Below are 13648 nucleotides of genomic sequence, written 5' to 3' on the forward strand. Positions count from 1 at the left end.
TTTTGCTATCTTATTTGTATTTATGATTATGCATGTTATAGTTGAATATGATAATAAAATTATCTTGATAAGATAAATTACAACAGTTATTATAGACTATATTAGAAAAGGATAATAATATTATGGTATGAAGTATGATATTAATGATATATAGTATGAAGTATGGTATTAATGACATATTAGCTTGTTTAAAAATTCATGATCATATATAAAACACTTTTCAAAATTTTTAGAATCTAATTAGGTAAAATTATTTTTAAATAAAATTTTAATTAATTTATTTTAAATTTAAATTTTTTTTATATATTACTAATTAATGGGACAACTAGAAGAATGTTAGATTACGTGGTCCTATCTAATTAAATAAAATATATTATAGATTTGATTAAATTTTAATTATGATTATCGGTTAAAAGAAATGAAGTCAATTATAATAGGATTCGAGATGATTTTAATGGAAGAAATTCTCCTAATTATCATCCCATATCATCTACTCTTGACTATAAAAAGATAAAATCTCCTAGGACTTACATTCGTCGTTAAAATTATAAATCTATTATTAATCTTCTTTAGTCTCTAATCTATTAATTTTAACGATCCCACGAAGAATAGAAAGAGAAAAAAAGTTTAGTTTAGTTCTCCTTTTAAATCGATATCGTTGTGACTCTTCCGCCTAATGATGATGTATCTACGATAATGATTTATTATTATTTAATTTTTTATATTATTATATATATATATATAATAATAAATATAATTATTATTTTTATGTTTATATAATCATCAAAATTCCTTCTTCCTCGTAGACAACTAATCAAGAATCCTACAACCTATAATCAATAGAAAAAGAGAAATTATAAGTAACCTTTCTGAATCCTCCTTGAGAGACCTTGACATGCCAAACATATCTTTGCTGGAAAAAGCTAACTCTCACACATCCAGAGTAGTTTGTTAGCTTGAGAGCAAACTCCTCGAATGGGATCCAATCACATTGTTGTTCTAAAGAGTTACACCTCGACTATGACTAAGTGTTCTCCTAAAAGAAAATGAGTTGAGGCAAACTATGACAAGAGTTCACTTTACCACAACCACTCTACACACATGAGGTTCATCATCATCCCCTTAGGTCTGACGTATTCAAATTGATCACTATTACATCTACTAAACTGGCACAATAGGAATGGGATCAAATGCAACAATGGTATGAGGGAGTATTCCCAGTAAGTAACTAGCAGTCTAAGTTACTTTAATCTTTCATATACTCTATCTAATAATATGATGAGCATACATAGTTTCGAATTTTGCAAGGGCTATATTCTTCACATACAAACTTTTCATCATTTTAATAGGCAACAGAGAGAGAAGAGGCTGTCATCTTCTTGACCCATATGATGATGATGACTAACTAGTAGTTACAAGAGATTTTTGTGTTCTTTGTTAGGGAGAGAGAGAGACTTCTAAAGCAAAAAAAAAAAAAAAATCATAGAATCCAACAATTAAAATCCTTGAGTTATCCCAGTCAAATATAAGTCTCTCATCCTCTCTAGACACCACAAAGAAAAATCCACAAGTATCCAAAATATTTCTCATTTTTTCTTAACAAAGACATCTTTTCTATTAGAATTCTAGTCACATCCCTCTGTTTGACTGGTGTTTTGCTGTTTGTTGACATCAATCCTGCCATGTCTCACCTGATATAAAGATAAACCATCAACTATAGGTGTCAAGGGGACATGATCAAAGTGCTCTAACAACCTGCTACCTACCACAGGCTCACCATGAACTCAAGGATCATGTCCTCTTCCTAGTCAAACTCTTGTGAGAGGTAAACCCGACATGGAAGCTCTTCTTTTGCCCCCCATGGTCTGATGAACACATGGCAACATCTACAAACTGATTCATGCCACAAATGTTATCCTTTGATTGTTTCTGGATTCTGATCACCAACATTCCACATCGAGGTTCTTGTCGACCACTAGTATCCTCTGCCATCTCTAACTTAGGAAGTGATTTCCAAGAAAAAGACTCTACTGTTTGCAGTCTCCTAACAGAGCATAAACCGTACCATGCAGTCACAATTCTTAAGGTGGCAGAGTGTTCTCAGAATAAGACTGGCATTAATGAGTCATTTGCATATGAGTAGGTAGATCTGACCGTAAAATAAGCTGATTTCCACATACCCAACTTCTTCCTCGTCAAGCTGCAGATTAGTTCAGCTAACTATCAGACATCTCATCGTTCGAGCAATATCTTGACTTAATGCGTACTGCAACCGAGACGATGATATGCGTATGACATTACTCAGATTTGCATGACCAAAGGAATGGGTAGCTGATGAGTTGTGTCTGAGATTGCTTCGCTTGAAGAGAAAGCAATGTGTTCCTACCATTTTGGAAGCTGATTTCACAAGAATTACACGCAACGCAACAACTAGCGGTATTCAAAACATCAGCAGCAAGTACAAGTTTAGTTGTTTGCTTTGGCTTTACTTTGTTGAGAAACAAAGCTATTGATACTGCCCAAAACATAAGTGTGCAAACATTAATCAATCTTCCCCATCTCTCCTCAGTGGCGTTGGTGGTGATGGGAGTATTCTTGGCAAACATTAGGTTGCTCGCTGCATGCCAGGATACACTTTCAAGTATACCTGCTTGATGTGGCATTATAGAAATGGAAAGAATAGAGTGAGTTGGTGTGCTGTTGAAGGGGCAAGTGCTGACTTCATTATACCAATAGATACAACGTAACAAGCAACCAACAAACATATTTTATATATATATATATATATATATATATATATATATATATATATATATATATATATATATATATATATATATATATATATATATAAAATATACATTTGATATCTTTTTTCTTTTAATACCTTAAATAACTCTTTCTATCATTTATCATCGTGAGGCTCCATTATCCTTCAACGATGATGGGTTAGGGGAGGAGAAAGGGAATGTGGAGATCAGAGAAGACAGGGAGAAAGAGGAAGAGATGACCATTAACAATGTGGGAGGAGACAAGATGCCTCTATTAGTGAGCACCAAGGGAGGCTTCATGAGGAAAGAGTTGGAGCTCTATATGGACGTACCTCATAATGGACCAAAGATACGGGCGGTAAGAGCATTTAGGATATTAGAGGAAAAAGAGATATCAAATCAAAATTTAAAAATTAAAGATATTTTCTCGAAAAAAGTCCAAAGATATATATATATATATATATATATATATATATATATATATATATATATAAAGAGAGAGAGAGAGAGAGAGAGAGAGAGAGAAGCTTAATTCTGGTGACAAGAACCACGCCTGAAACTAAACTTATTTCCATCTTCCTCCACCTCCATTCAAATACTTGTGTTCTTGATGGCCATGGTGGGGACTAGATAAAGCGATACTGAAAGCAACAGTCTCCATCCGACCAAGAAGAGAAGGTTTGTTGAGAAAGCTTCACTACAACGAACCCCAAAAGACTTACTCCCTTACCTTGGCTTCCTTTTTCTTCTCTTGCATCTATATATCCTTCTTCTTTCTCTCCTTCATGTGAGCCGTGACTCCGAGGTTCAGATGCTACCTCGCCGGAAAGCGTCGATTCTCGCATCAGAAGCCTTCAGCATGAAGCACTCGTCCTTCAGCAACGGCCGGAAGAACGGCAAGTACTCCCTCTTCGTCATCATCTTCTCGGTGTTCCTCTTCATCACCTTCATGTACAACGAGGACGTCAAGTCCATCGCCGAGTATCCTTTCAGCAGCAGATCTAAGTCGCCGGATATGTCTCACGAAGAATTCCCCATCGTGGAGCCGAGCAAAGAGGAATACCATGAAACCAACAACTTCCGCCACGCGCAAGAGCAGGCCGACGAAGAATTCGCAGAAGATACTGTGAAGGTGGTGTTACCACAGGACGACGACGTGAGGGTGGTGGACGTGCACGAAAAGCCGGCGAAGGAGCCGGAGCCAGAGCGGGAACGGGTGGTGCTCGACGTGCCGGAGAGTTGCGACCTGTTCACCGGCGACTGGGTGTACGACGAGGTGAGCTACCCGATATACAAGGAGCCGGAGTGCGAGTTCCTGACGGAGCAGGTGACTTGCATGAGGAACGGCCGGCGCGACGACGGCTACCAGAAGTGGCGGTGGCAGCCCCAGGGATGCTCTCTGCCGCGGTATATATATTCTTCCATGACCACCAAATGATCGATCCCTTACGAGGTTTGCCGACTGACTTGGACCGTTTGGATGAGGGAAGGTTTGATGCGCAGGTGATGCTGGAGAGGCTGAGGGGGAAGCGTCTCATGTTCGTGGGCGACTCGCTAAACCGCAACCAGTGGGAGTCGATGGTGTGCCTAGTGCAGTCCGCAGTCCCGCCGGAGAAGAAGACCCTCACCAAGAATGGCTCGCTCAACGTGTTCCGCGCCGAGGTAATCCACCCGTCCGCATCGATCGATCACGACTCGTTCATCGGATGACGGCTGACCATGGTATGCTTGGTGTGGGCAGGAGTACAACGCGACGGTGGAGTTCTACTGGGCACCGTTCCTGGTGGAGTCGAACTCCGACGACCCCAACATGCACAGCATCCAGAACCGGATCATCATGCCCAAGTCGATCGCGAAGCACGGCAGGAACTGGAAGAACGTCGACTACCTCGTCTTCAACACCTACATCTGGTGGATGAACACTCTGAAGATGAAAGTCCTGTGAGTCGGATCCCTTGGTACGCTTCGCCCACCGAGGTTGGTTTGCAGGACTGACGAGCTTGGGGTTTGGTGAAAGCAGGCGAGGATCGTTCGAGGAAGGATCGACGGAGTACGACGACGTGGACAGGCCGGTGGCGTACAGGAGAGTGCTGAATACATGGGCGAAGTGGGTGCAGAGGAACGTGGATCCCAGTCGGACCATGGTGTTCTTCATGAGCATGTCACCCAACCACATCAAGTAAGATGGGCAGCAGCCTCTACATTCATTGTTTTCGTTGTTCGGTCACCAAATCTAAGATGACAACAAAGTCAATAGATAGAATTGTGAGCACGGCAATGAGCACATCCCGTGGCGGCTGCTGCGTCTTGTTCAACCACCAACCCGCTAGCTGTGAGCTAGAGAGAGAAAGAAGCAGATGAAACAATAGCCGTTGCGGAGAGTTCAACTCTTGTTCTTGTGGAGGCTTCATTTTAGAGGATCTGACAGTGACATGAGATACGCCATAACAAAGATCGACGTAGATCGAGAGGATAACCCTAAAGCAAGAGTTTTATCTCGTAGTGGGACTTCTCGTTACCTTACTTAGCGCTTGATGTACTACAGGAGCACGGACTGGGACAACCCGGAGGGGATCAAATGCGCACTGGAAACGCAGCCGGTGACGAACCTGTCGCATCCGCTGGACGTGGGCACCGACTGGCGGCTGCTCACGGTGGCGGAGGAGGTGATGGAGGGCATGAAGGAGAGGGTGCCGGTGTCGCTCGTCAAGATCACGGCGTTGTCGGAGTCCCGCAAGGACGCGCACACCTCCGTGCACACGCTCCGACAGGGGAAGCTGCTGACGGCGGAGCAGCAGGCCGACCCGGATACCTACGCCGACTGCATCCACTGGTGCCTGCCGGGCCTCCCCGACACCTGGAACGAGTTCCTCTACGCCCGGATCGCCTCCGCCCCGTGGCGTCCCGATCGCTGGCTCACGGCTGCATAGATACCTTTCTTTCCTAATGTCAGAAAACCTTGATTTCTTTATTTTTCTTACATTTGTTTCCTCTGAAGAATTCTGAGATCATAAACTCAAACGAGGGTTCCCAACCGGTGTCATTGTTAGTGTCGATAGAAAACATAAAACAATAACAATAATTATTTTTTTTATAAAAAAAAATCGAACTTTTGGCATTTCTTGAACTCGAAGAATTCTCACGGCATGCGAGAAATCAGAGTGGGAGTGGAGTTGTTGCTTGTGTCCGTCCCGTTGGTCCAAGTTCGCACGGTACAAGTCTCATGTGACAACATTCTGTTTGGGTTTTCCCAAAGCAATCCACGGATGAACCTTCACCCATCTCATTTATGCACAATTCAAACAAAATCTTCATGAACTAAAAGTATAATATCTGAATTAAAATCTATAATCAACACGACAAAGATGATTAAATTGTATCATCTGCAAAAGATACTTGGCTCGTTGGTCAAAGACAAAACGATCATACCACACTGGGAACCCCACTGCGGCCAGTAATTAAAACCTGGTGGGTTTCCATCATCCCACGGCTTCTCTTTTCGATCCAATTATTCTTGGAAAAAGAAAAAGTCCACCACCCTACGGTCTCTCAACTTGTTTCCTTCTCTTTCTATCTGATGAAAAAGGTCAACCACGGATAACTCGTGATTAACAGGGGACCAAAAGCTGTTCGAATCAATCGCATGTCCGACCAACTCTTCTAACAGTTAGTTTCTGGGGATAACGTATGCCTCCAGCAAAGGACTCGGGGTTATTTAACTTATAGCAGTTGGTTCTCATGCAAGAAGGGTCGAATCTACTTCAACTGCGATGGCTTGCCAACGAAAAGCATTGCTAAGATGCCGATATTTGCTTGCATCTGCAGCAAATCACCAACCAGGGCGATCACCGCCACCAAAGGTCAATGTCGAGTTCGTAAAACAAGAGCAATCCAGTACTGATGATATTTACTAGTGCACCTATTTTCTCTGCAAATTGAAGTCTTTTCATGTACACCGTATAATTCTTTTCTTGTGCAAGCGTAACATAATGGATGCTACATTTAAGCCCATACTGAACAAAAGTTTTGCTGACATTCCTCTCGCCATCACATCAATCAAGCCCCCCTTTTAAAGGGGCAATCAACCCATTTAGCCGCCGTATCGTCAACATCTTTTAATGTTCTACGATCATAAAAAATACAACAATAAGGTGCCAGCACTACGTAACTATTAATGAAATAATATGACGGAAACAAATCAAAGGGTTCTAAATCAGATTTAACATTAGATATCCCTTGTTTTTATTGCATTTCATACCTGATTGAACTGATTGTAACAGGAAGACCCTAGATCAAAATTGGAACTTGTCTATTTCGAAAATGCCTTTTGCTTGGGTTGTTGGCAGTAACAATCGCAGTAGAGGAATCATGGTTAAGGACAGTGGAGCTTTTGCTTTGATTTTCTCGACAGCAGACTTTATGACACGGAAGGATGGTATCCCATACCACAAAAGATACCAAGAAAGAAGCATAGCATCCATTTTACCCCCGTCACTTTGGCAATCAGGCCAAATTCCAGAATCCAAATATTTGAAGACGTTCTCATTCAGACTTTGGGAACATATCAGGATTTCTTCCATATGCCTTTTAAGTGATTGAATGAATGTACATTGGATGATGGATACACTACCACAAGACAATTTGCCATTGATGAGAGCCTCATTATAGGCTAAAGCAAGCTGCAGGATGACAGGAAACAAAATATTTTAGTCGAACAACTACTTCCATGTTATCACCAATAAAGAAGAAAAGGAGCAAGATAATAATCTAGATATACTATTCTTCGAATATTTTTACAACATATGGAAGTAAATGAAGATCTAGTGTCAAACAAAACAACACACAGAAATGAATACAACGAGCAACATTGAATACTTAGTTGAGAACATTGATCGGTTAGTTCACACTGTAAATACTGGCACTGATATTCAATAAATTAACGGGTGGAGACACATCAGGTGTATTAAAGATGTAAAACACTATACAACAGAGAATCCTGAGAACTTCTACAGCAGTAGGAATAAATTATCTCCGAAAATTTGTAAGGAACCTAATAAAAGAAGTAGAAAAAATTGGAAGCACTTGCCTTTAGGCTGGAAAGAAAAAGTGAATCTTCAAAAACAAGACGACAACTTTTAACCTGCTCCCACATTGCTTCAATTGTCGTATACAGCGAGAGATAGATCTGCATGCTCAGCCACAATTGGAGGATTAATAGAAAGATAAGAAACAGAGAAAATTTTATAAATATAGAATGCACCTGAAGGAGAGCCGGCCTGTCTTTGCTCACACACTCAAATAGTAATTGTGAGCAGAACTCCTGGAAATTGGCATCAGCCCTGTAATTCACAACACCAGTCAAACAGATGGTAAATCATGTCTTATCATAATCTTTCTAACATAAAATCATACTCTGAGAAACAAAGGAGAATCATAATGAATTATCAAAATAGATTCAAGAATTCATGACAAACTGGTTGCAAAAATTTTGGGTTGGTTATATAGATATTTCTTGTCATAAAGCACCATTAATAGCAATATCTCTAATGGAACTACGAGTGATCATCTTGTCTAAACAGTACCTTTTTATTTCTTTTCTGAACATATCCAAACCACCTTAAAAATATTTTTCTCAAATTCCCCTTGTTTGGTAATACCATTGACAGTTCATGAGCATAAACAATTCCCATTTTGTCTATTCTAGTAAATCACAAACACAATCATAGTGTTGACGAAAGGCACTCAAACACTGCTATCTGCTAGGGCAACATGAGGCAACGTGCCTTTTGCCTTAGTGATGCCTTAGCAAGCACATCGTTTTGGGCGATGGGCTTTCTAGGTGCACCAGATAGCCTTATAGACTGTGCCAGATCTGCACTCGACCACCCAAACCTAGTTTAGTTCACTCAAGTTGCCTGACCAATTGAGCCCTAATTCTTGCCCAAACTACTTTCTATCCCTAATCTCTGCCTTTGCTCACGAAATCCTCTCTCACCAAGTGTCCTTTTTAAATGATGTGTGCATGCTCTTTGCTTGGCTCTACACCCAACCGAGGAATCAATTTCATGAAGGCCCAATAGCAATTTCAGAGTAAGATAAGAAACCAAGTAAAAAATGTAAAACAAAACTATAGACGATTTCATTTTTCCAAAAATTTCCAGAGTTGAGAAATCAAGTAAAAAATTCTAATACAAAACTACTGAAGATTTCATGTTTTTTCAAAAAAATTGCCAGTCAAATCAGGATGGTACTAGACTTGCCTACTATTCCAGGAATCACAGCAAAGTTGTGCAAAACCTATCAAGCTTGGATCAGCGGAGAATGTACTGACTAACTGATCAATTTTGTATAAACCAGGTGCAGAGTTATTGTTTCTTGTGTTTGAGCAGTTCATATCCGATGTATCACAAACCTGTAATGAGAATGCAGCTTAATTGTAAATGAAATATGCTAGAGAGAAAATTATATACAAAAAATTTAGCAAGTAGATCTAACCTTGTGCATTGCTCTTGAAAGCAAAGATTGACAACCAATGGGGTCATCCACATAGGAACATGAGCCAACTTTTCTCTTTATGTACAAGATACCACCATTAAAAGGGCCAGTCTTGTCCCTAAATCTCCACCAAGGTTTATCTTTTCAAAAGAAGGAGATGCCCATTAATTAATTAAATATTTAATTGAAGGCAGCAAAAGAATTGTTTGTTCCCATAACATTACCTTCAGGAATAAGCTGTATGACTTGAGGCCAATACCTAGGCCCACAAACTCGAACTGTCTTCAGCTGAAAGTGAACTTTAATTATTAAAATTCACCAATTGAGTTCAGAATTTATGTATTCCTCTATGCACTATTTTTTGTGATGTTTATACTTAAGAGGAAACATATGTATACAAGTTAATGCAAACAGAATATTGAACAGATATGAAATATTGATTTGACATAAACTCAAGTTTGGAGATACTACTGATTAAGATTTAATAAGGTTCCGCATCAGTATTTTTAGGCAAAGTTGCTGACCAGTAAAATTAGCAAAGGAAAACTGCAACAGCATTAATCTAGAGTTTATGGTATTTAATATAATCCTACAGATAGTTTCAATCAAGAAATAACCATTCAAAAGATAATGAGAAGAGATTATGTACACACCACAGAGCGTTCTGGCAGAATGCAGGGGGTAACTTCACAAAAGCTAGTCTCAGAATAGTGTTCTGTTTCCTTGATTGAAACTTCAAGGGGACAATAAACTGGCAGACCTGTATCAACATCTACCGTCTGCACCCGACGAGACTCAGCAGCAATTACATACAGATGTCGGAAAGCCTATAAATGCCACAATGAGATATACTAAATAATTATAAAAATAGAATATACACACACACATACATAAAGCTGATGCAGAAAATCTGGTGTACCTGAAGGTGACAACGATTATCACTAGGACCAGTAGGAAGACGAGGATAAAGAGTCATTAAAAGTGCAGCGACTGCACTATTTCCAGTTGAAAAGGTTTGCATACCACCCCCAAGAAATAAAAATCCGATGGCTAAGCTAACCTGCAGCAATGTTAAAATTAAGGACTAATTTTAAGATTAAACATATCCAGCAATGTTACAAAAGCAGCCAGACCCTTATACATCTGGTCAAGGCACTGCAGTGCATATCCAGTATGTGGGTTCATATGCATGGTCTATATAAAAGTAATGCACAACCAAAAACAAAATCAATGACACAATACAAATCCAAAAAATAAATAAATGGCAAACACAAATAACGGCAACACTGTGAACTTATGCAAATGAACATGTAAAATTTATTATCAACCACATTTCTATAATAACATGAAACCACATTTCTATGTTTGTACCGTCAGCATATGCATCTGCAAAGGTACTTGCAGTAACATATGCAACCACATTCCTCTGCTGTGTAGACTGTACAGGTAGCTCATATGTGGTTAAACTGCATATCAAGCCTGCATACACTTTTCATCAAATGCTTCTCCGAGATAAGTTGCATGTGCTCAAAAGCTCCTTTCATCTTTGGCACCATGCAAGATAAGTTCCCTCCATCAGAATGAAAGACCCATGGAACGACGTGATCCCACTCTTACCTCTGCAAGAGTTTATGCCCTTGACCTCTGTCCAAGGAAAGCTCTATGCCTCCGCTCCATGTTTCATCTTCTATGTCTCCCTTCATGCGGCTTGGGTACATCGTCAAGTTACACCCAAGTTGCTCCGCACCTCGATTTACATTGAATTGATGATGACCCTCACGCCCACCATTCCACGGGTCAACCCTCCATTTAAGTCCGATCTCCATATCAACTCCAAGTGTGCTTTCATTTGTGTTGCCTTGGATCGCTCCCCTACTTGATCTCGTAATGCATCCCCCAATACATTATCTCATGCAAGATCATATGATGATTCCCCACCACTCGCTCGGTCTGTTAAGCTTTGTGAAGTTGTTTTGAGGTACTTCTCAACATGTGCGGTCCGTTGCACATAGTTCTCCCTCTGGAGAGCCGGGACTTATCCCTCCCGAATATCTGTCCCGTCGAAATAACTTCTCTCTTCGCTTCCTTCTCTTTAAAAGTTTCGGAGATTACCATCCCCTTGGACTACTCCGCCTTGCTGAACAAACTGTGCATTATTCTGTCTCTCGCAAACACACTTGCTAGATTGCGACTCCACGTCAATATAACCACCACTACACCCCTCAAGGCCTAGCAACATGCTGAACTCATTACACACTTCAGTCTCCTACGGATATATCATTCTCAAGCCGAAGAGAAAGTTTCAATACTCTATGGCGCCAAGCCTCCTACGGGATGGCCACGAACGCTCCATCGTTCGCATACAAGCCCTTTCATGAGTACCGAATTCTTCGAATTAACAATTCCTCTCACCTCTATGGGCTTTGCACAACTTTTTCGGTCGCTGAACAACCCATTCCACTTTACATGGTCTCATCCTTTACCAAGCGCCTCGCTTGCCTTGAGCACCATCAAGTATGGTTGCCAACGTTGAGCCATAGCTCAAACTCATCCATCTCAACCTTTGTACGCCATGCATTCTTCCTAACTTGCTTGTCCTAGTGGTGCCTCTTGCGCGAAGGGTTGATCATTCCTCTGAATGTCAATCTCAGATGCTCGCTCCTCTGAGCGACTCCTTTTCCCTACATCTCCATGACTGTTTTCCCCTAAACGGTCGCGCATGTTAGCTGCCCTCAACGCAGCCCCGCTAGGTCCCCCACATTTGATGTAGAACTAACCAGGGTACCACACTTAAAGAGTAATTCATATGAAAATGTTAAGGCATTATAGATTTCAGCATCTTCAATTCTTGCATTACTTGGAGTCTCATGCACTGACCAACTCTAGGTATACCTAGTCACTGAAGCAAACAAAACATAATATCTCAACCATCTGCGGACCTTGTCATGAAGCAACAAAACATTTTGCATGCTTACAAAATTAGCGTATAATGCCACAGACCCAGGTCATGGAATAGGTTCCACAATATGATTCACAATGTACTAGTGTGTGATCTAACTTCCAAGAAAGGAAAATTATTCAGTTTTGTAGACGTCACATAAATTCCCACTAAACAAACACACTCTAAATTCCATTCAAGAATGGAATAACTGAAAACAACAAAATAATAAAATTAGATATTGAAGTTTTCAGATGTCCAAGACCATTATTTTGACCCAGTTGAATGTATAATTAATGGTTATTAAGTCCAAAATATCATAATTGATACAGTAATCAATTCAAGTAAATTAACCTGTACCATGACTCTTAAAAGGGACTAACCCTACTATCAACATACAAGAACCAAAGATATCCATGTACCAGGTTCTATGGTACATGCAACCAATGACCCACATTACAAATGACCATGGGATAAACCAGGCTCTAAAGCTTATAAAACACATTTTCAAAATAAAATCTCTTTGACCTATAAGAACCTAAGGCATCATAAATACCATATATTAAGGACCGAGGATAAAAAAAAAGCATCAGCATATGCAATTTAGTCATTACTCACAAAAGGTTCTATGCACAGATTCACTATAATAATGTCAGGATCTCATTATACCCTGAAATATCAGACAAGTTTCACTATCAAACTTTAGCATAAATATCAAAAACGAAACTAAAGTCAGGAAAAAGAAAAGGGACAATCGTGAATCTTGAAGTACTTCTCAATTTTCATCATGACAAAGCTTTTCAGATATTTTTCTGATAGCATGTGTACATCTTAGATAGTAAAGACACAAAACCTACAGTCATTTGGATTCCATAATTTATGTGCCCTTCTGTAGAACTTCGACCACGCAGGTATCTCAATAACCGAAATGTTTGTAGATGCCCAGATCCTGCCATAACCTATTTTACAAAAATACATCATATGAATGGGATACAAGTTCAAAAATTTCTATAAAACCAGCATGATATGTGAACAGAAATATATATTATTAAAAAAATCTTGTAAAACTTATCACATATGAACCTTGAAAGCAATCTAAATCAATGTTTTAAAAACCTGGTCAGATGATGCCAGTATATACTACAGTTGATTTTTATTCAATGATATTGGTGATACAAGTCAATCGGTATGCCGCCCAATACGCTAGTACTACATCAGTCAGATAAATTACCGACACCGTTATTGAGCATGCATTTAAAACCATGATCTAAATCAACTAAGTATGAAGGAAACAACACATAGTCCTACCATAACAGAAATGGAAACAAAAAAAAGGAAAACTTAGCAAGGTAATCATCAGTAAAATGCACAAACCCATATTACTGTTACTCAGCCTGTACAAAAAATTTGCAACAAACAGACATGTCAACATAGGTTCACATAT

At 39.8% G+C, this 13648-nt stretch overlaps 2 protein-coding genes across 3 annotated transcripts in view; one reads left to right on the forward strand and one right to left on the reverse strand.

Moving 5' to 3' along the window:
- The first annotated feature begins 3544 nt into the window (after positions 1-3544).
- LOC135587966 (xylan O-acetyltransferase 1-like) lies at positions 3545-5834 on the forward strand. The gene is made up of 5 exons (XM_065079858.1): positions 3545-4178; positions 4262-4433; positions 4513-4712; positions 4792-4950; positions 5317-5834. The coding sequence occupies exons 1-5, from the start codon at positions 3583-3585 to the stop codon at positions 5699-5701; spliced, it is 1512 nt and encodes a 503-aa protein (XP_064935930.1). The 5' UTR covers positions 3545-3582; the 3' UTR covers positions 5702-5834.
- An 859-nt stretch (positions 5835-6693) lies between these two features.
- LOC103995420 (anaphase-promoting complex subunit 1) overlaps positions 6694-13648 on the reverse strand; it is a 44929-nt gene continuing 37974 nt past the window's right edge. Inside the window, exons 29-38 of one of the 2 annotated variants that reach the window (XM_065079859.1) lie at positions 13062-13163; positions 10186-10326; positions 9920-10093; positions 9491-9554; positions 9267-9406; positions 9032-9183; positions 8032-8110; positions 7858-7956; positions 7030-7450; positions 6694-6894 (exon numbers count right to left, since the gene is read on the reverse strand). In XM_065079859.1, coding sequence (XP_064935931.1) covers positions 7064-7450; positions 7858-7956; positions 8032-8110; positions 9032-9183; positions 9267-9406; positions 9491-9554; positions 9920-10093; positions 10186-10326; positions 13062-13163 — 1338 coding nt within the window. In that variant the 3' untranslated portion in view covers positions 6694-6894; positions 7030-7063. The remainder of the gene's footprint in view (positions 6895-7029; positions 7451-7857; positions 7957-8031; positions 8111-9031; positions 9184-9266; positions 9407-9490; positions 9555-9919; positions 10094-10185; positions 10327-13061; positions 13164-13648) is intronic. The other variant, XM_065079860.1, reaches the window with a different exon arrangement.

Source organism: Musa acuminata, chromosome BXJ1-8, assembly GCF_036884655.1.
Source record: "Musa acuminata AAA Group cultivar baxijiao chromosome BXJ1-8, Cavendish_Baxijiao_AAA, whole genome shotgun sequence".
Lineage (NCBI taxonomy): Eukaryota > Viridiplantae > Streptophyta > Magnoliopsida > Zingiberales > Musaceae > Musa > Musa acuminata.

What these genes read in the sequence shown, in the direction of transcription:
- LOC135587966 (XM_065079858.1), top strand. Translation starts at nt 3,583, where the DNA reads ATGCTACCTCGCCGGAAAGCGTCGATTCTCGCATCAGAAGCCTTCAGC. An exon ending in CAGGGATGCTCTCTGCCGCG is followed by an intron (nt 4,179 to 4,261) that starts GTATATATATTC and finishes GGATGAGGGAAG; the next exon opens with GTTTGATGCGCAGGTGATGC. An exon ending in ACTCTGAAGATGAAAGTCCT is followed by an intron (nt 4,713 to 4,791) that starts GTGAGTCGGATC and finishes TGGTGAAAGCAG; the next exon opens with GCGAGGATCGTTCGAGGAAG.